Consider the following 27,194-nt stretch of genomic DNA (forward strand, 5'->3'; position numbering starts at 1 on the left):
TTGAGGTTATAACACAAAATGAAAAAAAAAACACTTTTTGAAAATGTGAAATTATATTTTTCCACAGAGTTCTTTGGCTTTGGGAATGAGGGCAACATGCTGCTCATTGCCATCCTGGGATCTGCAGGGATGACCTGCTTAACCATCCTGCTGTCTTTCCTCCTGGTGCTGCAGCTCAGGAGAGCGACCTTCCAGCGCAGAATGGTCCAGGCCTTCCAGAATGTCGTGGTATGTCAAAATCCTTTGTTCTGAGCTTTCTACTCCTGTAAGAGAGCAGGGAAACCGAATCCCCACCTGTAACCTATGTTTCAACCAGGAAAATAATTTACAGTGGAGGCCTGGTCAGGAGGCTCACACCACATCAGCACAGAAAACTAACGAGAGTGAGAAAACAAGAATTTGATTTAAAGTTGAAATAGCTTCTCAGGACATGATAGCATTAACAACTGTGTAAGTATTGAACAGAAGCAATTTAGTGATGCGACTAAAAACAACACCTTCAGACACATTACAGGCACCTATTCAAATTATACTGTAAGTTGATTGATATTCGACTCAGGTCTGGTTAGATAAGTACTTCATTCTAAAGTGTATCATGACACAGAGAACAGCAATGAAATATTCACATAGGAAGATGCTTTCCCAGTTAAAGATTTTGATATAGTTATAGGAGAAAACAGATAGTGACGTAAAAAGGGGAAGTAGGCTGACTGTTGGCTGAACATTAAGTGTTTTCTTCCTTTTCTACCAGTAACATGCTTTATGTGCCTATGCAGAGAGAAGAGCCTGCGGTCCAGTTCAGCTCTGGGTCTCTCAACATGCCTAAGAAGCCCAAGAGCAGGTCAGAGCCTGTGGTCTACCCCACCCTAGAGTGGAACGACATCAAGTTCCAGGATGTTATAGGGGAGGGGAATTTCGGCCAGGTCTTGAAGGCGCGTATCAAAAAAGATGGATTAAGAATGGATGCCGCCATCAAACGAATGAAAGGTAACGGACTTGGATTAAAATGTTTCAGAAAAAAATCTTTAAGACTTTAGTAATATTGATGACTATTCATCACTACATACAGTACACACCACAGAGACTAAGTGTCAGCAACATTTTTCTTTACTCAGATTGTGCACATTAGGAAAAACAAGAAACACTATCCATTAATGGCCTCTTTTTCAATTTTTGCTGAGCCTCTGAATACAGTTAAAGAAATATGCATGAGACACAATACCAATCAAGACTTGCAAATTGCATGATGGGTTGGTTTTGACATATGTGAAGTATGGGCTATATTGAGAATAACAATCCTATTTTGTATGTGACTTTACACAGATTTTAGATGTCCTATAATGGCATATACTGTATAAACACAAAACATGACATTCCAGGCATACCAAGTAGGGAGCTTTCCTGCCTTTAAACTGAGACTGAGGAGAAATGGCTTATACATTACCTGTAACGTTGAAGAGCAGGATCTTGCATGCAGGTAGAAAAAAGTGGATTAGAAATATCAAATAGGCAATACCAAATATGAAATTTTTACAAAATAAAAACAGGCATTGATGTATAAGAGCATCCCAATCAATTTTGGGATTTCAGATTCAAAGGGATATCCTCTACTGGCAAGCTGAAAGAATATAACCTTTTTAGTCTCAAAATAAAAAAAACAGTTATCCAAAAACCTTAAAGAAAATGACACAAAGTCTACCCAGCAGACGTCTTTAGAATCAACAGTGAAACATACGCCAGGAGCCGCAAGCAGAAACTATGGGGAAATACCTTCGGAGGTGTTGTGGGAGTATAGAACAAGCTTGCTCAGCCGTGCTGTTTAAGACGATACCCTAGCTTCTAGACGATAGTTGACCACATGAGCTAGATAGTCTGAATGGCCTTGATGACATGACAATTATTATCTACCAGTATTATTGTTTTTTTTTTTACATTTATAGCATATTTTTATTTGTAACTTTCTTCTTAGAATATGCTTCTAAAGATGATCACAGAGACTTTGCTGGCGAACTGGAAGTGCTGTGCAAACTTGGACATCACCCCAATATCATCAACTTACTGGGTGCCTGCGAACACAGAGGTACTTTAGCAATATATATTTCTCTTCGGAAACGTGGTCTTCCAGGGCTTCTGTCAGAGCACTGTGACAGAAACAGTCGGGGAAAGGTGCATTTTCAAAGAAAGGAGTTTAAAAAAAGCAAAGATATAAGGCCTTTTTCTGTGGACAGGTTAAGTGCAATATCGAGTATTCTTATTTGACTTCATCTTGGCCAACACTTTGCAAAATATGTACCATAGATCACATCAGTAGAACAAAAAAAATGTTTGTAGAGACCGGATTAACTGGGAGAAAGTTAAAAAAATATTTTGTGAATAGATCATTTTATGTTTGTTCAGATTTCGTGTGCTGGTGGTGCATAAAAAATGAACTACATCAGAGGCCTCCAACACAATAATTACGACCTAGGTTGCAAAATGATTTTGGATGCTTGATCTAAGTATCCACCTATCTTTATTTAATTAACTTAGGATTTAACACATTAATAATCATTAAGCAAACATTTTTTGTTGATTTATTATCTACTGTACATCAAACTAATCCAATTAGGGGGGCATCCAGTTTTGAAAATGAAGGTGCTTTCCTTCTTAAAGCAACATAATAATAATGACCTTTACTGTATATAGCGCCTTTAGAAGGGGCTTCTCAAAGCGCTTTACAGTAAGAAAAAAGAGCACTCTGTGAGAAGAGACAGCAGAATTACACAGTTACAGTAAGGGTTTGGAATACAGTTAAATAAAAGCTTTTAAGAAGAAGAGGGATTTTGAGTCTGGATTCGAAAGTGCTCAGGGTTGGTGGGATTGATTTCCAGCGCTTTAAGGCGTAGCAAGAGAATGCTCTGTCACTGCTAGTATGGGGACGGGCTTCGCTGAATAAATAAAGTGCACGTTGCTCTTGCTTTAAGGATACCTGTACCTGGCTATTGAATATGCCCCCCATGGTAACCTCCTGGACTTCCTGAGAAAGAGCAGAGTCCTGGAGACAGATCCGGCCTTTGCCATTGCAAACAGCACCGCCTCCACCCTGTCCTCTCAGCAGCTCCTGCACTTTGCAGCGGATGTGGCCAGGGGCATGGACTATCTCAGCCAGAAGCAGGTCTGCCCGCATGTTACTGTGCCCGCCTGTGGGGATGAACCATGCATGCCGTCGATACCCTTTTAACACTACTAGCTTTGTGGGCCATTTTGAATGGCCAGGCTCATCTCTGAACCTTCCCTTGAAGAAGGTCATCTGCTGACGGATTTGCAAGGATGATTACGTTACATTCAGGTGTACAGATGATAACAGATTTGGCTTATTAAACAGGAGCTTGGTCTTTGGTTGCATGTTTAGTGGCTTGGGTAAGACACTGTGGGGAATGGGCTGTTTCTCAGTCAATGGCGGAGATTGGTTAGAACTTATTAATTCCACAAGAAGTACAAACACCAGCAAAAGTTAGCACTTGAAATTGTGCTTAGAAATGTGCTTGTCATCCAAAGTGTTGTGTAAAGTCTTAAGGCGTTATTCATTTGTCCCGAAACAGCAGGTGGCACAGTAGATAAAAAGCTATTTTGTGGCCACTTGATGTTTCTTTTTCTCCTCTGGACACAAAGCTAAGATTCAGTAGGTTTACTAATGGAGAGGCTGTTTTCACCTGTTACTACAGACAAGCGATTCATCTTGTTCTGATGTGTTGGACATCATAGATCATGAAACCAGAATGAAGCAGTCCCCTGAATCAAAAGGTTATGGATTTGGAATGTTCTTTTGGACCTGTGTTCTTTTTGCATCACATGCCTTTAATGTCATTTACCCATTTTATTTCAGTTTATCCACAGAGACTTAGCTGCAAGGAACATCCTGGTGGGAGAGAACTTTGTGGCAAAGATAGCAGACTTTGGTCTGTCTAGAGGCCAGGAGGTTTATGTGAAAAAGACAATGGTGAGGAAGTCCTTTCTGTTCATTTGGTAGCAATAACATTTGGAAACACTTAGAAAACTGAATTATGCTAAATCTGTGTAAGAATATCACATGTGCATATATCACAAGCCAGAGCTGATAGCTGCTAATTATGGGAAGTCACTATAAACCATAGCTTAAGTAAATGTTAAATAAATGTAGCAGTCTTAAGAAGAAACACATTTGATCTGAAACTTTCAAAATTAGTCAAAAGTGTTAAACTAGGAATTGTAAAACATCATGTATTACTTTTCTGCAGTAAGTTTCTGTCTGTTAACTCAAAAGTACATGATTTCTTGTTTAATAATGTTAATGTTGTGGTCTTTTTAAGTAATATTAGAATCACTGTTAACTTAATTCAGTTTCAGTATTGCGACTCTGCTTTCACAGGGGAGACTGCCAGTTAGATGGATGGCTATTGAATCACTGAATTACAGCGTTTACACCTCTAACAGTGATGTGTGAGTACCTGCACATCAGACAATTTGATATAATTTACAGAAGCAAAGAGTCAACAAAGAAGTTCTGAGAACTAAAACAAGTTAATGAAGTTTTGTTGAAGTATACTTAAAGTATAAGTGTATTGTGTTTACTTATGTACTGAAAAAAATATTCATATACTGTACTATACTATAATAGTATAAAAAAGCAAATAGTATTTGCAGGTAAAAAAAAACAAACAAAAAATAATATTCTTCACAAGTGAAAATAAAACAGTCCAGTAGTCCAGGCTGCGATACACTATGTAGTGCAGCTTTTCCAAATCTCTGTTATTACACTGCATCCCAAAGGGAACCAAAATAAGACAATCCATTAATATCTGTAGTATTAGCAGATGTCAGCATGATGAAGATATTCCTGATAGTCTCCAGATATATTCATACCATTGATAAACTGCAATAAAAAGATTATTTAGAAAAGATAAATTTTGTACGTCATGATTTTCAACTTTTATGAACTAAAGTATGATAGAATTGTATAAATAAGTACAGAAAATATAATAATGTATTTTTACAAAGCACTTTTTGAAGCATGTTATGTTGAAATTGTACAATGCACTAGTAAGACCTTATTTATGATATTGTGTATAATGTTGGTCACCATCCTGTTGAAAATGCATTGCTGCTCTGGAATCAGTCCAGAAAAGAGCAAGTATGTTCTGGGACTGAAGTGATTGTAATATAATGGCAGGCTGAAGGAACTGAACCTTTTCAGTCTTGAACAGAAAAGTTTTAATAACCTCAAAAGGTTATTAAGGGTATTTTTACTGATTGGTAAACATGCCATTATTATCTGGTGTCCAGGACTGACAGTCTTACAATTCTACTTTTGATTCTGTATGAATCTTTCCTTTAGCACTTATTATTTTTGCTATTAAACTAATTTCACTAACATTGTATTAAGGGTATGAAGACATGTGGAGACTGTTGTACAGTGTACTTTAATGGACAACGTGTTAAACAGTAGGCCAGTGAATAGTAATTTTAAGACGTTATATTCCTTGGGCACTGCTGTGAGGATGCAGGATGTGGGACTAATTGCAAAAATCCCTATTTTTGCGATTGACACCTTCCTTTGTGTTTATTAACAGATGGTCCTATGGAGTGCTACTGTGGGAGATTGTGAGCTTAGGTTTGTATTTCTAAAGTAGTGAGCTCTGTAAGTTGGTTATCCAAAGAGGCAATGATTCCCAATGAACAATCTATTCAAATTAGTAAATTAACAATTCTAATTAACAAATGAATTTTAGATGACATCAATCACATGCCAGTGGGAATTTTATGAGCCAGTTTCCTTTATGTAAATTCTTGCTGTTGTAAAGGCATAATTAATTATTTAGCTGTGCCTGCCTCTGTCCCCTTATTACACATGTATCCGTGATATTTTTCTGATTTGTTGTCTTCGTTGATGTTGGACAGTCCTTTCCCTTTTAAAAGAAGTTACTGGATGTCACAATATGATTTCTTGAAAATCAGAAACTGAACCTCACTTACAAACCTTGCCAACTACAATGACACAACACACTACTTAAGAAACATGACTGATTACTTATTTTACTTGATTAATTGGAAACATTTTGAGATTTTACATTGAGTGAGATGACATCTAGACCTTTTGGTCTAACGTCTGTTAACATTTTCTATCACAGTGGGATGGGAATTTGGATTAGATATACAGTAAGTCATTGTGGTTTCACCCTTGACAATTCTTCAGGATTACTCTATATACTGGACTTCCCTGTTCATATGGGACTTGTTTGTAACACATCCATGTTTCTAGGTGGCACCCCGTACTGTGGTATGACCTGTGCAGAACTGTATGAGAAGCTTCCACAGGGATATAGGCTGGAGAAGCCTCTCAACTGTGACGATGAAGTGTAAGTAGAACACAGGATAACATCATGGAAAACTCTCACAGACGTCTCACTTTTAGGACATCCTGCACAGGACTGCTGATGAGCCTCATTTCCTGCAATTCGCTGTTTTATTTAGCTTATTTTCAGACCATGATGAGCTCTGTTGCAAGATGGAGTCTTAAAGACAGAGCTGTTTTTTTTCGCATTTCATAGCATTTTGCCTTGAACAAGCCCTTTCCTTTTTCTGCATAGATATGACCTGATGAGACAGTGCTGGCGTGAGAAGCCCTATGAAAGGCCATCATTTGCACAGATCTTGGTAGCTCTGAACAGAATGCTTGAGGAAAGAAAGGTAAGATGGACTAAAATCTTTGTTTAGTGTCCATTTTCCCCCACTTAAATAAGAATTTCCCAGTCATTTCCATTAAGGTGAATAAATTTGGTAGAACTGATTTTACTGTTCTGTTGTAGATGTAATCACTGAAAGGTTTTAAGTGTGATGTCGCACTATTGCCCTTTGCACTTGATGTTTCAGTGAGGCCTGTAACTCCCTGCTAGGAATCAAAACAGATTGGTCCCACATGCAGTGCAGCTGTAACCTACACAGCCTGTCAGCTCCATTAAAAACCATTTATTTAACAACATGGCTATTTTCTTATGAAAACCAGTCTGAAGTCCTCAGGTAACATCTAATTTATCAAAAACTATATTAGTTATTTCTGAACATGGTCATGGAAATAAACTGCGAGGGCTTTAGATTGGTTCAGCCATTGAAAGTAATCTCCACAAACCAGTAGACAACTGGACAACAGGTGCTTATGTGCTTGCTGTGACATCACTGTGGGACGATCAGAGCTATATGGCAGTATGGCAGCTGCAGTGTGTCACATGCAGAACCAGGTGGAGATGTTGGAGTGCAGTGGACGGGTGTCCTCATTTTCCTTGTGCAGACATTCATTTTATCTGCTTCTATTATCTAGCTCAAAAGAGGGATAAAGTGTTAAAAATGCTTCATGATCTGACATGGTTCCCAGTTGTCACATTCTTACGCACGTCTTGTGTTTTTTTCAGACCTATGTCAATACCACTCTGTATGAAAAGTTCACCTATGCAGGGATTGATTGCTCAGCAGAGGAAGCAGGATAAAAGAAAAGAAAAAAGGAAGTCTGGGCTTCAGGTGTATCCTCTATGTACTATAGCATGCCTGAATTTAAGCAGTCCTAAGCTTGGGTTAGTAAAGTAGTATTTTGCACACATTGTGTGGAGTTTTTCCATTTATGCTTTGAACTGGATATAAGTCCTCCCAACTTTAAGCTTTGTGGAAAAATATCATAATGTTGCAAGGTATTTGCATGAAATGTGTGCATACTGAGGGCAGCAAAATCTTTGCTTTTCATTTTTACTGTGTTGTGTGCAACAATGACATTATCTTTAGCTGGGTGAAAACACAAGGTGTGATTAATACAGGAGACAGTGCATTCAGATCTGGATTCCACAGTGTGCACATCACTCCTCTTGCTGAATTATTTGTTAAATCTCAAGTCTTCCGAGGCTACACTGTGTTCAAAACAGCGAAGGTAAAAACATGGTGACCCTTCAGGCAATGAAATCAGACCCTGACTTTCAGAGAAGAGTCTATGGCAGAAAACAGGTGGACATTGGAAACCCAAGATTGAGATTTGTTAGGAATGTAGACTTGATCTGGGTCATTATTCCACAAACCTTATGAAGTATGTTTTGTAGATGCACACTAAAAAAACACATGATTTTGATACTTCTATGAAAAGCACAACTTTGTAACTGCTCATTACAAAAGTACCTGTACATACAGTACATGTTATTTCATATTAAAAGAGTATTTATACTTAACCATGTCTGCTTAGTTTCTTGATTGATGTTAATGGAACATTTTATTTTATGTCAGCATATATTAAAACTGGTATATACACCATAAATTTCAAAGTCAACAGTGACAGCATGATAAATGCTGGTTTTATAAGGACTCAAAGAATCAATGGTTGGCAGCAACAAAACTATTTTTTGTTTTTCCTGAGTGATAACAGCAGACAGGTGAACTTGAGCCTTCGTCATGATGTTATGTAGTGATAATGATTGCATTTTCAAATAATCCATGTATACTACTTGCTCTCGTCTGCCATTGCTGCAAAGGGGGAAAAAACAGTAAAGCTGATGTTTGAGAGAGCTGGTGTGGGCAATACCATTTTTTCCTTTACTGTATGTGTAAATGAATTTTAAGAATTCAATACAACTAAACATGGGCCAAAACATATAAAGTAAGTAATGATACTGTTTGCCCTTGCATGTTCACATTACAAGTGATGTGACACTAACAAAATGTAATGGAAGAGACCACAGATTTTGCACTTGTTTATAATTGGTCCTTCACAGGTAGGCTAAAGCTTAAAGCAAGCAAAAAAACTATTTTTGGGGTGCTTTACAACACTGAACTAAAAGAATAATTCAAATACATAAGAAAAGTGCCTTAATTTAACACTTAGTCTCAATTTGGAAGTCCCTGGAAAAACAAACTATGATGTAGTTTAAGCAGTATAATGTCAGATTTTTCTAAATGAAACTAGTGGGCAAATATAATATGAATAATCATTAAACTTTTTATATAGTACGTTATTCTAAAGAATTGTTACAAATGTTTGCATTTCCTTTTGCATCAATCAGTTTACATGTCCAGATACTTCAGACTCAATTATTGATAACAGCATCATGTGCCCTCCATGAAGTAAATACTTGATTTAAAAAAAAAAACAACAAAATAGTACTTTCTTACTTTTCTCCGTCTTTTACAATTTGCCTTGCTTACCCAAAGGTCTCCACAGCTTTTTGGCTTTTGTTCCAATTGGGTCCATGATTGAGTTCTAATTAATTACCAGTGGTAATTGCACCTTGCTCTTGAAAATTACTTGAAAAACAACTTGAAATTACCCCCACACCCCGAAACAACTATTTAACTTGTTACCTTTTGTGACTAAAATAAACTTAACACTACTTACCTTTTTTTAAGATAAACATCATAAAGGCAGAAATGACAATGTACCAGATGACAATGAAAATGTACTTTTTTCCTCATGTTTATTAGTCATAGCTCAGTTCATACACCTCACTGAGTGCAATTCAAGTGAGGTAGTGTTACTGGGTCACAATGAATTGCCCATTTTTTCCTCCAACGATTAGAAATACCACATTGTTTCAAGAATTTTTTTTTCCAATTAAGGGAACTCAGGTCCATATGAGTAGGAGGGACATTAGCTTCCTCCTACAGTAGCTCATTGTTTTGAAAAATAGTTTTCCGTTTAAGTGATTATAGTTAAATCGTTCTAGGTCTTAAAGTCTCAATACAGACCATTAGTGTAGCTACCCCTTATCAATATGATCATACTGTATATATGTTTTTTGCTTTGTGAATGCTGTACAGAAGTTTTAGTTATTAAATTACAGCCCTTTACCTTTTGCTCACTGAAGTGGGAGGAGGAATCGGCAGTAAGTACTGAAGTGCGATGTCTTAGCGAGAAATGGAGGACATCTCTTCAATAAGCTCCCTTTAGGGCTCGATTAAACAACACACAACACCAGTTTTTAAGTGTGCATTTACTTGTTTCACTTAACAGCTGAAATGTGTTCAAGGAAATTTCTGCTGCAGCTGCCCTGTGCCCTAAGCAAAACATTTTATCCAGTGGTGCCTTTTCTATAACATGATTAAGCTACATTTTCATTTTGAATAAGTGTTCCTAACTGTGGACCCAATGTCCAAAATCCAGCAGGTTTTCCATATCCGTCTATGGGTAGTAGCTGAATGGTATGAAGGCAGCATAATTTTGGCCAGTTAAACTTTAAGCACATCTTTTTAAAACTTCTCCTAGACAGAGAGGCTTAGAACTTTAGAAGAAATCGGATTTTAGAATGCTAGATGCCAGATTCTAGATCCTGAAGACCAGAGTTAGGAATTCCCACTTCAGAACAACAAAAAAAAAAATCAGACAGGCATGTTCCCAAGCAATACTTAATCACCCTTCTGGAGGGACAGTAAACTGACAAAAACAAAATGGAATGGAAACAATTTCCCAAAAGATGCTTAACAGCAGGTACAGTACATGTGTAAACGGCGTGTTGCGTGATCTCTCGTTTCTTTAGAAGATCATTAAACAGCAGATAAACTCCTGGAAGCATCAACAACAACACAAAATACAGACAAAAATACTCCTACTGTACAGTAATGCCATACAGAAGCATTATTTTACACAGTGATCACCATCTTTTCACTTTTGCATCTTCCTTTACTTGCCACAACATCAATTCCATACATGCGGTAGCATCTTCACTGGAGTCGTGACCATCAACTGCATCAAAAAGGAAAACAAAACATTAACTTGGCTCTTCAGGATATGAGCTGAGCCTGTAATAACTATGCAGACAATGAAGGGAAACCAGACCAGGATAGATCCAGAAATTTGGAACAGAAGAAGGGATAAAGGTTTTCCCCATTAGGGACACTCCAGTACCACTTTCAGAAGCAAAAGCGAGATTAAAATCTCAAACCTTTACTTTCCATTATTGTTCTTTCATAAAAAAAAAGTTTGTCAATGTAAAGTTCATCAGGTGTAGGAATGTTAACTACTGACTGACACATGTAGCTTTGAAATGCCAGTTGTGAAAAGCCATTACTCTTTAACCTTCAACCTCTCAAAAATTGTGCCTAATTCAAAAGGTTTAGCCTCCGCCCCAGATCTTGTGGCACAAACTCTTTGAATTAGTACAAATAACTGTATGAATCACAAAATGAATTGTAGAAGGAAGAGGCTTTTCTGCACAATGCCTTGTGATCGGCGCAGAGCTCTGCTCACAGATAAGAGTACAGCAGTAATGCATCCAGAGATTGCCTGTACTAAGATTGCTCTTACCAAGGGGGCCACCTTGGATACTTAGTTTTTGAAATGCATAGAGCATGTGATGCACTAGTTTGTAGATTCTCCTCACTCGGCTTCTCCTTGCTCCAAAGCTGGAGGGACAAGGCCAGGATAGGTCTTTCCAACAAGGACAGAACTGTTATTGCTCACCAGCTGCAGCTCGGCCAAATTCATCATCGCACGCTACACATGAAAATTAAGAATATGTAAAAGCTGTAATCACGGACGTGCCTTGCAAACCTTGGAAAGCACAAGGTGGAATATGTATTTCCAGTGTCCATTGAAAAGGAGTCAATTTTACTAGATAAATGTTTAAACAGCTAAAATGGCAATGAAATTCAAATCCACAGCTATTACATTTTGATATGGGCTTAGTTCAGCGGATCTATTTCTAGGTTGATAAAAAAAAAATCTTTCTTACTCGTTTCTAGCTGGACGAACAAAGAAACATGGTCCCAATCACTTCGTAAACTTTTTAAACTTAGACCTATAGGAAGGATTTTAAGAAAAGTCATGCCGTTTCAAGTGTGGGCAGACTAGGATAATCATTTTTACCTCCCACCAGCTATTTCTTCCAGTGTAATGACAAATATTTGCAGCTGTATATATAAACAATATAATCGCTACCAGTACATCATAAAAAAGGTGGATGTGAAACTGCAAAATCTCATCCTGGAAGTAAAAAAGGCTGAAGTGTTGCATTAGAGAGAAAACGAGCATGTGTTAAATGTGATAAGTCAAGAATTTTAATATGAGCATCTTACCATATCAACAAAATCTCATCTATAGCTCTCAACCACTGGAAAACTTCTTTATACTACCTAAAGCAAGTGATGTACTTTGCTTTCAAGAAAAGAACCCACCCTTGTGATTGTCTGCAGCATATTTTTGCTCAAAATGTACTAACCTGTTTGAAGTGTCTGAATTTATAGGCCCAATCAGTAAGTGGTAGGTAGGCTCACCAACACAAAACCCCTGACAAATTGAAGTGTCAGTCTGTGCTGGTTTTTAAGCAGCAGGTTCAAATTGTATTTATTCACCTGTACCTTCTCTTCAGTCTGAGCTGGTCTCCACTGAAATACTTTATTCAAACCACAGTGAGCATAATTCCACATCGAACAGCTGTACCCATTTAAATGTTCAATCCTGAAAGGGTTCCAGCCTACATTTTCATATTTTCCCATACCTGCCATAATCTCCTCTTCTAGTACTTCATAAAAAGATTACTACCATTCCATCCCTCATCTTGCAAAATGGGCAGGTTGTAAAGGGGACTGGGACTGGCACGGGCATGGTAATTCAAAGGGTTTTAGCACAACTGCTCCATGGTTTGATTTTCATTGGCAGTATCACTCTAAGAGGGACCTACAGTAGGGCCTAAAAATGTGCCTTAGATAATCCACAGTAAGAAATAGTAGAAAGGCCAAAACAACAAAAGGGAATAGTTTATTTTTTTCAAGCTGAAGCATTGGATAAAATTATTTTAATCTAGTTGTTGCAAAAAAAAAAATCAGTCACCCAAAGAAAAAAAAACCCTAACCAACATTCAACTGTAAACAAAAATGAATTAATCTGAAGACAATCCAGGTTTCAGTCTTTGGAGGTACAGTAGATCCCCCTGTTGTGAAGACATGTAAAGAGATTAAGGGCATTAAAGTTTGACAGACCTGTTTTGCCCCCTTTTCTATTAAGTCATTGAACAAAAACAGCATTGGTAAATTCTGTAGCAAGTGAGCAATAATTAGGATCTATGAAAAAAGTCATCTGTAGTGCTTGTTAACTTTAAACAAACCAGAGAATGGGAAGCCACTGGAATTTAACTGTTCATGTACAGTTGAAATTAACAGGAAAATGTAAAGTTAAAAGAATGCAAAATCAACCTGAGAGGAACCTGTTCATAAGTCCTAATGTTACAGAAATACTAGAGGAAAGCACTGTTTGATAGTGTAATACCTACCACTTTCCTGTATTATTCTTCTAAGGTAGTCTGCAGTTAGGCTTCTAAGTGATCTCTTGTGTGGCAAACCCAGGCGATGGGGAAATACCATGGCAGTATCAACAACAGTGCTGTGAAGGAGCTGGAACATACAATAGCAATACATTTTGGGGATTTCAAGTGAAATATATCTACCCAGTTTATTTCAGTGGGGTTTGAAGTCAGACGTTAACCTGGGGAAACGCCAACTTCAAATTCTAGACCACGATCTGAGTCTGTTGTGAATAATCAAGGCCACAAATTACAGCATGCAATCTAGGAGATTAGATAGAAATATGGGAAGGGAAGAATATTTGAACAACATGGTATTATAAAGTTTTGTAATTGATTTTATATGTTTTAGATGGTGGAGGGAAAAAAATCCAGTTGTGGATTGAGTAAACCAGTTCTGTTTGTCAAACAATTTGCTTTGTGCTAATTCATGCAATTCTGGAAGGGCAAAAATGTGTCGTTTTTGGCCAAACCTATGCCCCAACCCCTTCCAAATATGTTTTCCAATTTTTTTTTGTAGACCTAAGTGATAAAAAGTAGCAGGTGATAAACCCATTAGTCTGATTTGTTTTCCAATTGACAGAAAAAATAAATTCATCATGCATAATGGTGGTCAACAGAAATGGGCTATGGTGAAAGTTACAGGTTTGTAGCACGTGTCCAGCTAGCATTCAGCAGTGACATCTGCAACACGTGCCTTGCAGCAGGTTACAGATAGTCTTGTGGGATTCCATCACATCGCCAAGCCCTAGAAGTCATTCTATCACATCTCCATCTCTGAGCCCAAGAAGCCATGTCATCCCACCAATATACAGTGGGGTTCAAGAGACATAAAAACTACTTCAACATTTTGAACTCTCAAAATATTAATGTTGATTAATATGACCAAGACATTCTATTTTCTAAAAATATAATCATAGGTTTTTGCTCATTATATTAATTTTGTACATGTATTTGCATAAACTCAACCAAAAATCTAAGAGATCTAAAAAACAAACTCAACCCAGAATAAATTCTCTGCTTTCACCAAAATTCAGAAACACAATCCTTATTTATAGCAGTTTCTCAAAGTGTGGGGTGGGAAGCATGCTGTGTACTGTCCTACCTTTAGGGCACAAAGGTCATAATCAAAGTTGTGCCCGATTAATATGGTTTCTGCACTGAAAAGGTTCAGCAGCACTGCTTGGACATCACGGATTGAGGTGTTGGTGGTCTTCAAGTCAGCTTCAGTCACTCCTGAAAACCTTTTAACAAGAGAACACACTTCACATTTACACCAAGAATTCATTCATATTATCCCACAATACATATTTCACAAATAAACGTCGTACAACCACAACATATAACATACGCATACATGAAATCAGCTCATTTAAATGTTATTTGCTATTAAAAAAAAAAGTGGTCGTACCTGGTATTGTAGTCAATGACTTCATTGTCCGGTTGAACAAAAGTGTCATAGACAACCTGCAGACTGGAATTTACCACTGTAACCCTGGCTAGTTCCAGGCCTTGGGTTGTATAGCACTAGAAATAGATATTGTATACAGTAGCTTAACAGTGGATACTGAAAAGAAAAGGTTTTAAAACTCAACGACCAAGCCATCAAGTACAGATGTTCTCACCATCTCGCAGTCCGCTGCAAACACACCAGGGTTTCCACCAGAAGAAACAGGCTTGGAAAAAGTCTTTACAAAGCACTCGAGGTCATCCTTTAGACCATCATGTACATGAAGCTGTAAGGGGGGGAAAAATATTGCATATTGTCATGCCTGACCAACAGGGGATATTAAAATGTAAATTTATAAAAGTGCTTGCAAATTTACCAATATGGAAAACAAGTAAAACCCCCTTTTAAATACTCAAGATAATGAAAAAGATACCCTTATTTTCCCCAATACTAATTAGAATCATGCATTCCCCCTCCCATACAAAAATGCTATTCTATAATGTTAAATGTTTACTCAAAAAATGGTCAAAAGCTCTATCAGGAGAGGAATGGTCAAAGAAGCAGAAAGCTCCATCTCCAATACATGTGGAGCTTTTGGGGAACTGGACGACTCTCCAACTAGTTAAAACCACAGTGCTGAGTGCCTTAGGGTCTTAGATTTTCATTAAAGGCTGGTCTTCAAGACCTTGGTTCTCTGAAAAGGAATGCAGTCATCACTGTTTAAGTGCCCTGTCACTGGCATCACTCGGACACCTTTCACCAGAGCACTGATCTGTGGATACTGGATTGTCAATGACGCAGTGGTCAGGACCTTGCTGTATTTCATGTGAAGGATGGCAGCTCAATTCCGTATGGTTTGGAAATTCTTTACTGCAGGGATGAGTGGCACCTACTGGCAAACCAAAGCCTTTTGAGGCATCATTCTGATGGATCTCCGATCTCAGTTCTGATCAAGTCAAGTGTTCTTAGAAACTGGAAGGCTGTAAGGGTGGTAATCCTACTCATAAGTGGAATCCTGTAGCATCTTAACACGCCTTGACATCACACTTTAACCTCCCCATTTATTTTAGCAAGGTGTCAAGATTCATGATCCCTGAGATTATCTTGTTTAGCTCCATAATTATGATCACTCCAAAAGAAGTGCACAGGTCTAAATATAGTCTTTAGTATACTGAAGGCACAAATGTACTCTTGTTCAGTAGGGGATATTGGTTCCTTTTTGTTTTTCACAAGGCTTGACATTCAATCAAGTTCAGGTGGGTAGTTGCGTCAGCATGCGTAGGCTGCAAAGGAACAAGTAATTGGTTTATTACATGCTGAAAAAAAAGAAGAAAGAAAACGTGGAGACTTCAGGTGCGTCACACCTTCTTCACACACCTGAAGAAGTCTCCACAGCCGAAACGTTGTTTTCTTTCTTCTTTTTTCCAGCATGGAATAAACCTATTACCTGCTCCTATTCATCAATCAAATCCACCTTATCACTTTTGCCTGATCAACACACCCAGTGTTTTACTGCATACTCAGTGAATTTCAGTCATGATCAAGGAATCAAAATGACGCCAAACTTAACATACACAATCCATAGTTGTTAGTTTCTCAAAAAAACTTCAAGTGAGAACTGTTCCATACTGTACGTGTTCAGCTTGTGTTATGATAACACAAGAAGGCGGCTCCACGGTCAAATCGTTATTTCCTTTCTCCTCTCTTCAGCAAGGATTAAACCCTACCTTCTTGAACTACTTGTGTTATGGTATACTGCTTTGGTTTGAGTACTCTAACTCTAGCAAGTGGTATTTATGATGTATAAAAAGAACAAATTTAAGGAAGAGGGTTCAACAGTAACATTCTTTTGCAATGTCGATGTCCTCAGTTTTTAATCGTCATTACAAAGACCATTTCAACACTCGGCAAAAGCATCATTGAGTACTATATAACTTTTTAAAAGCAATAAGAGGAAGGCAAAAAGGAGATATTCATGTCTTTCAAATGTGAAGGTGGAAAAAGAATTACAAATGCCTGTCATCTTCAGTATTGATAACCTATTAATATACCTGTACAAAACGTACTTTAAAAACCTGGCATCCAGGAGTCCCTATTGCTCCTTCACAGCAGCTGTATCGGGTATCCATGCCACCAGGAACTAAAAAAGCAGCATTGCAATGACAGATTAAATCTTGCTTTCTCGTTGTATCACAAAATTACATAAGAAATGCAATTGACTACTTTGTACAAAACTTTCATGATCTGCAGAAAAATGCTCCTTGTAGCTTTTTTTTAAATATATGCGAAAGAATGAAATTGGTGCATAATATAACCCACTGAGGATTTATTTAATGCTGAAAAACCATGTTTTATTAGGCATTAGGTAGTAAACAGTGTACTGAGGTTGTGGACCACTTTGACACTTTAGCAAAATCAGGCTAGACCTTGGTAAATATGAATTTCACAGAGACGACAGACATATTTTGCAGCTCTGAAATACATCAATCTGCAAGTGCATTGTGAAGAGTTTCTTTTACTCACTCTTTTTCTTCAGGACTTTTCCAGAGTGGTAGTTACACTCTTCCTTTCGAATATGTTTCCCAGAGAGGCTCACAGAATAAGAGGCCCCACACCGACAGCAGATTCGCTTTAAAGCTGGGAATTTCAGATTGCGCTAATAAGTTAGTCACTGGAACCTCTAGTCAAAACAAAAGTCATTGCTATAAAGTTGAAAGAATTGCTTCAGGAGGAGGAAAAAAAGCTGGTTAAACACTATAAGGGATTAAAAAAAGTTTTGTAAATGCTTCATCTTCCCCTCACTTGCATTAAAAAGGTTACAAACAAGTTACTTTGGCCATTTGACCCGCTTGCCTGTTTGGTAATTGTAGTTAAATGATCCAATTCTACGATCTCTTAGGTAAAAACTCCTTCTTCTCAAATTTAAATGCACTTACCTTTAGTTTCAACTTCTGCCCTCTGCTTAGTGTTTCAGACTTATGGGGTATTAAAATTATCCAATTTCTTTAATAAAATTTACAATAACCAAAGCAGGGAAAGAAATGATACCTACGGTCAGTGCTGCCTCTCTTGGTGCTCTGACCATACAGTATAGCAGCACCAGGCTTACTTGGGTGCTGAAAAGGGTAGCCATTCTCTCTCAACATCTCTTCAGACATAACATGCTCCTTCAGTTGCTCATATAATGCTGCATCTAAATGGTGGGAAAAAAAATAGGAAAAGATCGCACATGCATTCCTACTGACCACAGACAGTAAATTGTGCATGTAAATTGGTCTCAATTTAGTTTAGAATGGGATTAAAGTACATCTTAATAAAACTCACCATTTGTCTGCAGCAGTCCAGGGCTAACAACTGTGTTGCCTCTTGATCCTGGGGCACAGGCATCTGTACCTACAGCAGAAAAAAAAAATATCCAGGAATGCCATGCATTGTAAAAGAATCACAAATGCCTGTAATCTCCTGGGTTTCTACCCAATTTGTGTCCAATGGTGGCAACACATGCTACTAACCCACAACCGTCACAGGAGACATTTAATGTTCATTGTGTGGTTTCATTTACCCACCATTCCTATTCAATAAAAATAAGTGCACCTGCTATTATAGATCGAGCTTTTTTAGATATCTTTGTAATTTTGCTGTATTAAGTTTTTGATGCTCAGTACATTTTGCCTACAATCTGTAACCATTAACCCATTAAATCAAAAGGCAACTTTTGAGAACAGTTTTGGGTGACATTTTGTGCTTCCAGACAACTTTTAACTAAATTCATAGCCAAATAAAGTTGGATTAAAACAAACTTTTTATAGGAAGGTGACTCTGGTTCTTCAGCCTCTTGAGGGAGTTCACAGCTATACTGAGGTACTTCAGCTTGTTGGCGCTACGGTCAAACACTGCCTTTTCTTCAGCCAGCGCCTAGGGAAGAGATCATTGTCATCTGCGAAAGTGAGGTATGTCAAAAGTTTAAAGACCTACTGTATACTGAGCACAGTTAACAAGGAGTATATATCAAATATAACCCAGTCAAATGGTTGGTTGCTGTAAATGATTAGGTACAATACCTATTTAAGGACAGTATTTTATTTTAAACAATGAAGCAGCCCTAACGCAAACCTTCTCAAATGCCTCGTTGACCGTGAAGGACGTTTTTAGAAACTCCTCCAGGAACTGGTTGACATAACGCTGCCGGACATCATGTGGTACTTTTGAACTGGCCTCAGCAGGCATCTTTGGTTTCCGTTTGGTGGAAATTGCCTATACAAGCAACAGGTTACCCATCTCCCAACAGGACAACAACCAAGCTATAAAACATGGTGCTCCAATTGTAACTACCAATGCTCCTTAAACAAAATAAATGGAATAAACCCACTGCCACACTGCACCTCCCCTAGAATATTTGGCTTGCTTTAGCTTTATACAAAAGAGACAAGAGCTATGTTGTTCATGAAAACAGAACTGGACAGTGGTTTACACAGTGTTGTCAGCTATTAAAGAACAATCAACCACCTGAAATTAATTAAAAAAAACTGAATCACAGGCCTGGTGGATAATCGAAGAACCTTCCTGAAATTCACAATTCAACCAACTTTGCAAAAATGGTGACCTTAGCAGGGGTGTATGACGCAGCACGCTGAGGGGCTGGAACTTGAGTGACTGGTAGGTTTATGTTTCCTTCAGGGATGATAAAGTGCACATTTGTGGTCCAAGGTACTGCCATGCCAATTGGTATGACATTTAGATGTGCTGGAAGAAGAGTAATTGCACCTGTTAGAATTGTTTTAATCAGTCCCCCCCAAATCCAAGACTTATTCATAAAACAATTAGAGTTTATAGTTGGATATTAATCAGATGCACTTTATTATAACTTTATTATTTATTATACCTAGTTTTATAAACTTACTTCTGAAGGGCCAAGACATTTATTGAAGATATACATTTGTCAACCTTTTTATATATAGCCTTAAGCACTATTTGTTTTTTATGAGCATTGTATTGCTATACTTCCTTTTCTAGTGAGCCAAAGCAACACACCGGTTTGCACATGAGTAGGCAGAGGTGCAGAGGGGACCACCGTAACGGGTTTCTTTTGCCCTGTAGTCGCGGCAACGAAAGCCTGCCCCCCTTTGACAGCTGCCGTCAACACGGAGGCCTGCTGCTGTAAAAGCTGGATTCTGGTTGGATTGGCCAGCTGGGATGGTGCCTCTCTGAATGGAATAACAATCTGTTGCTGTCTGATTTTGTTTGTCTGTCAGAAGACAAAAGGAGAATTCGTTTAGTACTTTGGGTTCATCCAGCTCCTGATACCAAGATCTGTCAGAAAGCAAATATTAAGTTACTTACAATTTGATCATCCTTTACTGTAAAACAGGTTTGCTGTAATTCAATTGAACAGAAGTGAAAGGTACTAAAAATTCAACCCACTTATTCTTCAAAGTACAGAGCTGGATAATCCTGACTATTAAAAGACAATTCACACATACTGTGTATTGTACTAGTCTTTCTGCAAAAGTGGAATTGGTTTTGAAAACGTCAAATCTCATAGTACACGTAACAGGGCAGTTTATGCATGTTGTACCATTATGCACTTTCTGATATTCTAGCAAACCAGGTTTTTCTTTTCAAGTCACCAGGTTCTGTGGAAATTCCTTAATGAAAACCTAAACAATTCAAGACATCTGCTTCTTTTTAAAGGGTCCACACCACAGTCTAAGAGAAATGGGACCTGGAACAATTTGAGATGTATGCAATTAAACAGCTTATCAGACATTTGCTTGCAATTGTTCAGAACGCTGGAATTTTGGTATATCTGTTGTTAAAGCTCAAGTTCAAGGAGTCAATTTTCTAAATTTCTTAGAAAACTAATACATTCATAACATGAGCAGGATATCTAAGCAACATTCAGTAAACCTTTCACCCCACACACCAAATGTTAAATACATCAACTAAAAAAAGCTTAGAAGAAATAAACTGGGGTATGACATACCACAGTTGATGCTGCCTAAAAGAAAATGAAAAGTTATTAGACTTCTAAATACCTGAAATATCAGGTGTTACTTATAGCAATTGTCAATCTTCTAAAGTCTTCTAAACTTTATCACCCCTTGAAGTTAGAGATTGAAGAGCTACAATATGGTACTTCACACTGTTACAGTCTTATCCCTTCTCCATTCTGAACTCAAAGTGTTTGCGGCTTAAGACCTACAATCACCCACTGAAAACTGCAATATCACAGGAAACATTTAAAATGAGCTGAACACTTCATATTTTGCAACACTTACATACACTATAAATGTAAAGCCTATAAACTGGTTTGCAAATAGCAAATACTTTGAGTTTACAATAAATGGAGCAACTGTGTGTGACGCAGGCTGTTCTCCCTACACCTCTTGGAATTCGATCCCAGTTGCTTGTGGTCTCCAACCACGTACAGCACGTTCAAGACCATCTAGATTCCCACTCTCACAATTCCCTCGGGTCACCGAGCCCTTCTACACGTCGTTACACCCACCAAGTACAAATGCTTCACACAACCTTTAAAAAGGACTGCTTAAACATAGTACCTCATTATATTTGGACACATGTGCAACCCTCCGCTTCTGGCCAGGAATCAGGTCAGGTTTCTTCTCCAGTTCGGTTTTACCTTCATCGGCGACCTCCACCTAACGAAATTCCAAGACTTATTTCCTCATTACTATTCTGTGGTGTGTAACTTAGTAAAATGTTACAAGACTTACAGGTGTGCTTCCACTTGATGGATCTTCTAGTTTGGATTCATTGTCTTCCATAAATATGCGGTAACACTCCTCCATCGGGTCACTATCTGATAAATCCACATCTAGATCTGAATAATCGGAAGCCAGATCGACTGGGGAATTCTGGCAGGTTGTTGTTTCCACGGGTGTGGGAGTTGCATTGGACAAGCCGCACTCCACTTCACTGGCTGAAGGCTCTGGAGCACAAACTGCAGCCAGCTTTCGCTGAAACTCGAGATCAGCCAAATCGCCAGCGAAGGCTGCCTGTTTGGGCTTCTTTTGCTGGCCACTTTCATCGAGACAAAGGCTAGCCGACACTGGATTGTCCAGCTGTTGCATTCTCTGGCCTAATGACACGCCCGACGTTGGCTGCAGGCGAGTGTGACATGTATTTGGCATGGTGTTGAACTGTTGAGGTTTGTCCTGAACTTCACATTTAGTTTCTGTGACAGAGTTGATTCCAGCAGGGGCCTGCGACTTCAGTGGCTGCATTAACTTTTGTATAACCGAGGATGGCAACGGTAGATGACTGTCTACACTCTCTCGTTGCTTGCTCCTTTCTTGCTCCGTGCTCTTCTTCGCCGAGTCCAATTCAGCCTTTTCTTGACTTATCTTGGCTTCAATGGACAAGTTATCATGTTCCTTTTGGGGAGCGAGATTCCAAAGAGACCCAACTAAGGCACACGCATATCCTGGTGTTTGAAGAGGTTCATCTTCATTCAAGCAGGACTTGACATATCGCATTTCATTTTTTCCTGAACACAAGGACTTACTTGCGGCTCCGATGTGCAAGATCTCACCTTCACTCCTTAGGTCTACACCGCCAGCCTGTAAAGAAGCTTGGCCATCACAGATTTGTGAGATTTCTGCTATAGTAGATATACTTGTCTCACACTCTACAACTGGACCTAAGGCATCTTTATATGGGGCTTCTTCTGGTACCTGAGCATCTTCAGAAGCTAGTATTAATTTTTCATTTTCAGTTACCTTACTCTTTTTTGAGGATCTGGGCTTTTTTTCATCGGCCTCCAGAGGTGGGATATCAATGACGAGGACACCATCATCATCAGACTCTTGCGACTCCAGCTCTGTATTTAACACTTCAGCCTTGTCTTCAAAAGTATCCTCTCGCATCCTTTTGTTTCCCCTTCTCTCTTCTTCAAAATGGTACTGTTTGTGGTTCCCCAAATATGCGGAATAGTTGGACAAAGGGTCATATTCTAAATCCGTTCTTGGCTTGGATTTATCAATCACATACTTGCTACTGGCAGAACATGTAGAACTCAAGGCCTGTGAATGACTAGAACTTGTTCGTCTACTTTTGCCATGGTCGTCCATGGGGCTCTCTTCACAAGGCCGCAGCACAGCGACTGGTTTAGGACAGGAACTAGCCACGCCCGCCTTCCCTTTAAGGGTTTTGTAGTGCGACAGTTTCTTCTGCTCTTTTTCAACCTCACATTTGACAGTTTCAATTGCTTTGTTGATCCTTTCGAGCTCCAAAAGGCTGTGATCCTTTTCAGATAGTGCTGCTGGCTTACTCACACTTCCACCACAAGCCTTGTACTGGGTTATGTGATCTCTTCCAGTTCCTGCAGAAAAAAAAGGAAAAGCATTTGTTCAGAACAATCTTGTTTCTTAACACTTTATTATAGCTTACTCCTATGCATACAGTACACACAGTCCAAACTCAGTAGAGAAGATGGACACGCAAAAATGAAACTTGCTATTCCCAGCTTCCATTTCCCAGATTCTTATTTTATGCTTCTCAGACTAAGTGCTTCACACCTGTCTAATGGGTGCAGTTGTCTCAGCAGGAATTAAATCCTGGTCAATCGCACGGTCTGAGCACACGCAGTATCCCTCCCAAGAACGCAAATAATTATGCCATGCAAAGGGAGTAGGTCCTCTTCTGCAGGCTCAGCTAAATCAGCAGAGTTTCACACAAATCTAGACAGGAGGTGGGGGCACTTTTCTTCTGTAACTTGCTCAGTGCCAAGTCCAGTTACACCTACAGGATGTCATGGGCTATTGTCCTACCTGTTCATCCACTGGTTGACTAAAAAAGCAAGATTTGTTTTGGAAAATAACTTATCCTATTATGTTTTTTCTATGACATAAAATTAGGCACCTTCCAGTGATTTACCGTCTATAGGGGACAACAATACAGCCTGGACAGAGGTTATAGCACACCACCTGATGTACCATAATCCCCATAGAATTAATAAAACACCACACAGATCATTACAGACAGTGACTGTCTTCCATCTCCCCATCACAGACTTCCTCACAAATATAACTGGTGCTCTTCACAGGTAATTTGAGAACACACTCTGATCAAGAGCCTTCCTCTTTGAGGCTAGTATATTAATTATAACATGCATGATGACACCAATGAACCACATATTGCTGCTACTAAGTGACTCCACAGAAACTGCTGTGAGCTTTCATGTACCATCCATTCAGCTCACAGGTCTTACTATAGCCAAATAAAACTTGGGAGGATAGAAACCAAGAGCGCTTTAGATCATTACATTTTTTGCAGATATTCTTCAAGAAAGAACTACAACCAAATCACATTACCTAAACTGAGTGAGCTCTTGGGACTGAGCAGAATCTTTATTATTGCATAAAAGTTAATGAAATAGCCCACATTATCTTATTTCATATTCATGCAAAGACTACTACATCGTGTGCAATTCAAAACCAAATACTCCTATACAAAAATCTAATTTGCTTCATTTAGCCATCTCCCCCCAAGCGCAAAAATAGTAACAATTCTTAGCATACAACACATTCAGAGGTTATCTGAGCTCATATGTCCAATACTGCAGTATTGCGAACAGAAAACTATACATAACCGCCAGAAGTCTACTATATATGCTTAAGGGTAAGCAAATACAGCCCAGTTCAGTTAAATGGGACATTAACAGCAGCACATTAACGGTCTGAACCGGAGAAGTACAAATCAAAGCGGCAGGAGGTGTTCTGCTTTGTTTAATTTCTTATTAAACATCACCTTGTTGCATATGAAAAACGCACTTACTGTACCTAAATGAAACACCCTCACCTAAAACTAAGCTAAAACTGCCATCCACTCCACATTTTTGGTTTAAAATCGCGTTACAGTAGGTCTTCTTTTTAACCGTAAAACCTTTAGTTTTCTGTTCGTTTATCAGTCCTAAAGATACATCTTTAGAAAAACAGACTCTGAAGTGTTACAGCAAGTGTGTGGGTTACTTCTACCAAGCCACCAGTAAACATAAATGTTCCAGGTGAAGCTGTCCACAAAGTTAAGGATAGCAACTTATTACTGCACAATCATACAAATGAGGGGGTGCCATTCAGACCAAGTCGCGCGTTTGCCTCTGCAGTATCTGGCTGGTCTGAGGACATGCAGCGAAACAAACCGGCTCTTTCTTTTTTTTAGCTCCAAAAGTCACTTTTGTTACAAAGAGGCGACGCCTTGCCGGAATACACTACCAACATTGGCTCCTTACCCGGCGCTCTTGGTGGCAGTGACACGGGCGCCAGCTTTTTGTCGCTCCCTTTGTCATGTCGGTACTGGCAGAACGGCCGCTCGCAGAAGCCGTATCTGAAAACTGGACAGTCTATCTTTTCGAAATACCCTCTTGACGGCAGCATCAACGGCTAACATAGGCCAGGCTATCAGTTTAGAGTTAACTAGAGAAATGTGGGGTGAGGGGGGGAGAAACTTTCCAAAGACCGATTTTATAACCTACAACCTCCCAATTACGTTCACTTTCCCCCCCGAGGTCGGAGAGGGCGGCGGCGGCTACAGGTAGATTTTTTTATCTTGGACGGCTGCACTCACGTAATTGGATATCCTTAACCTACGGGGCAATCAAGACCCAGTTTTTTCTTAAAAAGTGGTTGAATTAGTATAAGACTGAAAGTAGCGATGATCAATAATGCGTCTAGAAACAGGCCGCCAAGTTTAAAAAAAGCCACAATCCATAAAATTATATTGGTGAACTTCAATCACCTATTCCTAGCAAAATTGCTAGCATTCGTAAATTGCAGATCAGTTAAGCACGTAATTTGTTCCATTAAGGGATCTCTGATCCTTGGAGGCTGAAAGGTATTCAAATTTCTGTTCTACGCGATCTCAAAATTATATTTAACAAGTGACACGTTTAAGTTGAATCGATCAGTTAAATTCTAACTCATTAGAAAGTGATTTAATGATTTGTTACGCAAACTGAGGGACGTGAATCTATCTTCCCGTTCTAGGAATCAGTATTCATGTCTTGCCAGTATAAATACTGGTTGGATGGTAGGAAAACTATGTATATTTTCTTCGAGACGTGGCAGGTGTCTATATGCAATTTGCACATTTTTGGAATTTGCAGAAAAAGAATGTTAAGAAAGCCACTTTTTCTCAATAAAGTTGGCGCTTTGGTGTGACTCTAGTAAAAAAAAAAACTTTGTTAGGTTACATCTAATGTCGTTGTAATTTGAAATGGTTTGCTGGCAGAGTACATTGCTACTTATTTTTTCGTTGTAGATGTAAGGAACGTGATACAACACTTTAGGCCTGCGAAGTTTCCTTAATATTTAAAGTAATTAATTTATCGACGCACATTCAAACAATGCGAAAAAATCCCTTTGCTTTTGTAAGTGAATGTGTATTTATGCATTAGAACTATATATGTTAAGGTGTATTCGAACGTGTTACCTCTAAATGCTGTATAATATATAAATTATTTAATCAGTTCAACAACCGATAAGTTAGACAATGCTACATACTTTGATAGTTCTACTGGGTTCTAACTCGATTGTGTCGTTTCGATTTTGTTTGCAAATTATGCCGTATTTTCTGACACCTAAAATCGATTAAAATTTCACAATAAAATATAAGTCGACTTTGACAAAGTACCGCTGAAAACACATTTTGCTGCGCACACATGGACACAGAAAGCAATGAGTAACATGCGTGCAGACTCCTCTAAGCGCGATGCCTGAAGAGTGGTTCTCGAAGATACGCTTGTTCCCGACAGAAGTACTTACTTTTGGGGGTTCTTGGCTATACAATAGTAATATTTGTGTACATTTAACTCGAATCCGAACAAAGAAGTCCGTATAATGTTAATGTTATTCTCTTGTTTGCAAAATTGTACATACTGTACACACGTGTAGAGTAAAAAATAATCCTACAGTATATAGGCTTTAAAGAATTTTCTAACTCATTCAAACTGTATTCTAATTCACTGAAAAATATTTTAAAAATAAGCCCGGCGAGTTGGTCTACATAAGTCTTTTAGCATATAAACCTATATAATGTAACCCCTAACACCACATAACCTCTGTACTATGGACAAAGTGTTTTTTTTTTTGTTGGGTGTTTTTTTTCTTTTTCCCCGTTTCATTCACTTGTTGCTACCTTGTTGTGTCATGTTGAGACATCTGTATATTTATATGTATACAGTATACCCCTGTTTGTTGTATTTTCCCTTTTTTGTATTTAATTTTTTTTAAAAAACGTACTGATGGGGGCCTGAGTTATATTCCTCAGCCCCCCCCCCCCAAAGAAAAACTGACATTGAACAAACTGAGTTTGCACCTTTTTGTTTTATTTTTTAATGCAAAATTAATGTTTTTAATGTTTAATGTTCATGAAAAGTAAAGAAATAAACGTGTACCTCAGTCGGAGGGTTAAGACTAACCCCCCCTGCTTTCAAACGTCGGTGCTCC

General features: G+C 38.5%; 2 protein-coding genes across 5 annotated transcripts in view; one reads left to right on the top strand and one right to left on the bottom strand.

Annotated features, from left to right (window-relative positions):
• Window positions 1-8,222, top strand: part of tek (TEK tyrosine kinase, endothelial) — a 31,489-nt gene extending 23,267 nt beyond the window's left edge. For both annotated transcript variants that reach the window (XM_069187364.1, XM_069187365.1), the window contains exons 15-24: window positions 68-228; window positions 777-987; window positions 1,970-2,080; window positions 2,964-3,154; window positions 3,866-3,979; window positions 4,388-4,458; window positions 5,589-5,629; window positions 6,278-6,374; window positions 6,606-6,705; window positions 7,425-8,222. In XM_069187364.1, the coding sequence (XP_069043465.1) occupies window positions 68-228; window positions 777-987; window positions 1,970-2,080; window positions 2,964-3,154; window positions 3,866-3,979; window positions 4,388-4,458; window positions 5,589-5,629; window positions 6,278-6,374; window positions 6,606-6,705; window positions 7,425-7,499 (1,172 nt within the window). In that variant the 3' untranslated portion in view covers window positions 7,500-8,222. The remainder of the gene's footprint in view (window positions 1-67; window positions 229-776; window positions 988-1,969; window positions 2,081-2,963; window positions 3,155-3,865; window positions 3,980-4,387; window positions 4,459-5,588; window positions 5,630-6,277; window positions 6,375-6,605; window positions 6,706-7,424) is intronic.
• Window positions 8,223-9,464: 1,242 nt separating this feature from the next.
• Window positions 9,465-25,263, bottom strand: LOC102688758 (RNA exonuclease 1 homolog). Of its 3 annotated transcripts, none has more exons than XM_015361702.2 (17): window positions 24,980-25,262; window positions 21,465-23,071; window positions 21,291-21,389; window positions 20,714-20,728; window positions 19,762-19,975; window positions 19,334-19,473; window positions 18,844-18,984; window positions 18,531-18,645; window positions 18,055-18,123; window positions 17,783-17,923; window positions 17,254-17,367; window positions 16,797-16,870; window positions 14,906-15,016; window positions 14,692-14,807; window positions 14,386-14,524; window positions 13,251-13,371; window positions 9,465-10,726 (listed from the first exon to the last, which is right to left on the bottom strand). In XM_015361702.2, exons 1-17 carry the CDS (start codon window positions 25,122-25,124, stop codon window positions 10,635-10,637), a joined length of 3,453 nt encoding a protein of 1,150 aa, XP_015217188.2. In that variant the 5' UTR covers window positions 25,125-25,262; the 3' UTR covers window positions 9,465-10,634. The 3 variants fall into 3 exon arrangements, with proteins under 3 accessions (XP_015217188.2, XP_006626702.2, XP_015217196.2); XM_015361710.2 differs by lacking the exon at window positions 9,465-10,726 and adding an exon at window positions 12,723-12,911 and having other exon boundaries at window positions 24,980-25,263; XM_006626639.3 differs by lacking the exon at window positions 20,714-20,728.
• Window positions 25,264-27,194: the final 1,931 nt, after the last annotated feature.

The sequence above is a fragment of the Lepisosteus oculatus genome, chromosome 3 (genome assembly GCF_040954835.1).
Source record: "Lepisosteus oculatus isolate fLepOcu1 chromosome 3, fLepOcu1.hap2, whole genome shotgun sequence".
In the NCBI taxonomy this organism is placed as follows: domain Eukaryota; kingdom Metazoa; phylum Chordata; class Actinopteri; order Semionotiformes; family Lepisosteidae; genus Lepisosteus; species Lepisosteus oculatus.

Coding starts and splice junctions, on each gene's coding strand:
- LOC102688758 (XM_015361702.2), bottom strand. CDS start 25,124: ATGCTGCCGTCAAGAGGGTATTTCGAAAAGATAGACTGTCCAGTTTTC. Junction 23,072..24,979: donor ACTGCCACCAAGAGCGCCGG/GTAAGGAGCCAA, acceptor TTTTTTCTGCAG/GAACTGGAAGAGATCACATA. Junction 14,808..14,905: donor TTGCAGCGGACTGCGAGATG/GTGAGAACATCT, acceptor ATCTATTTCTAG/TGCTATACAACCCAAGGCCT.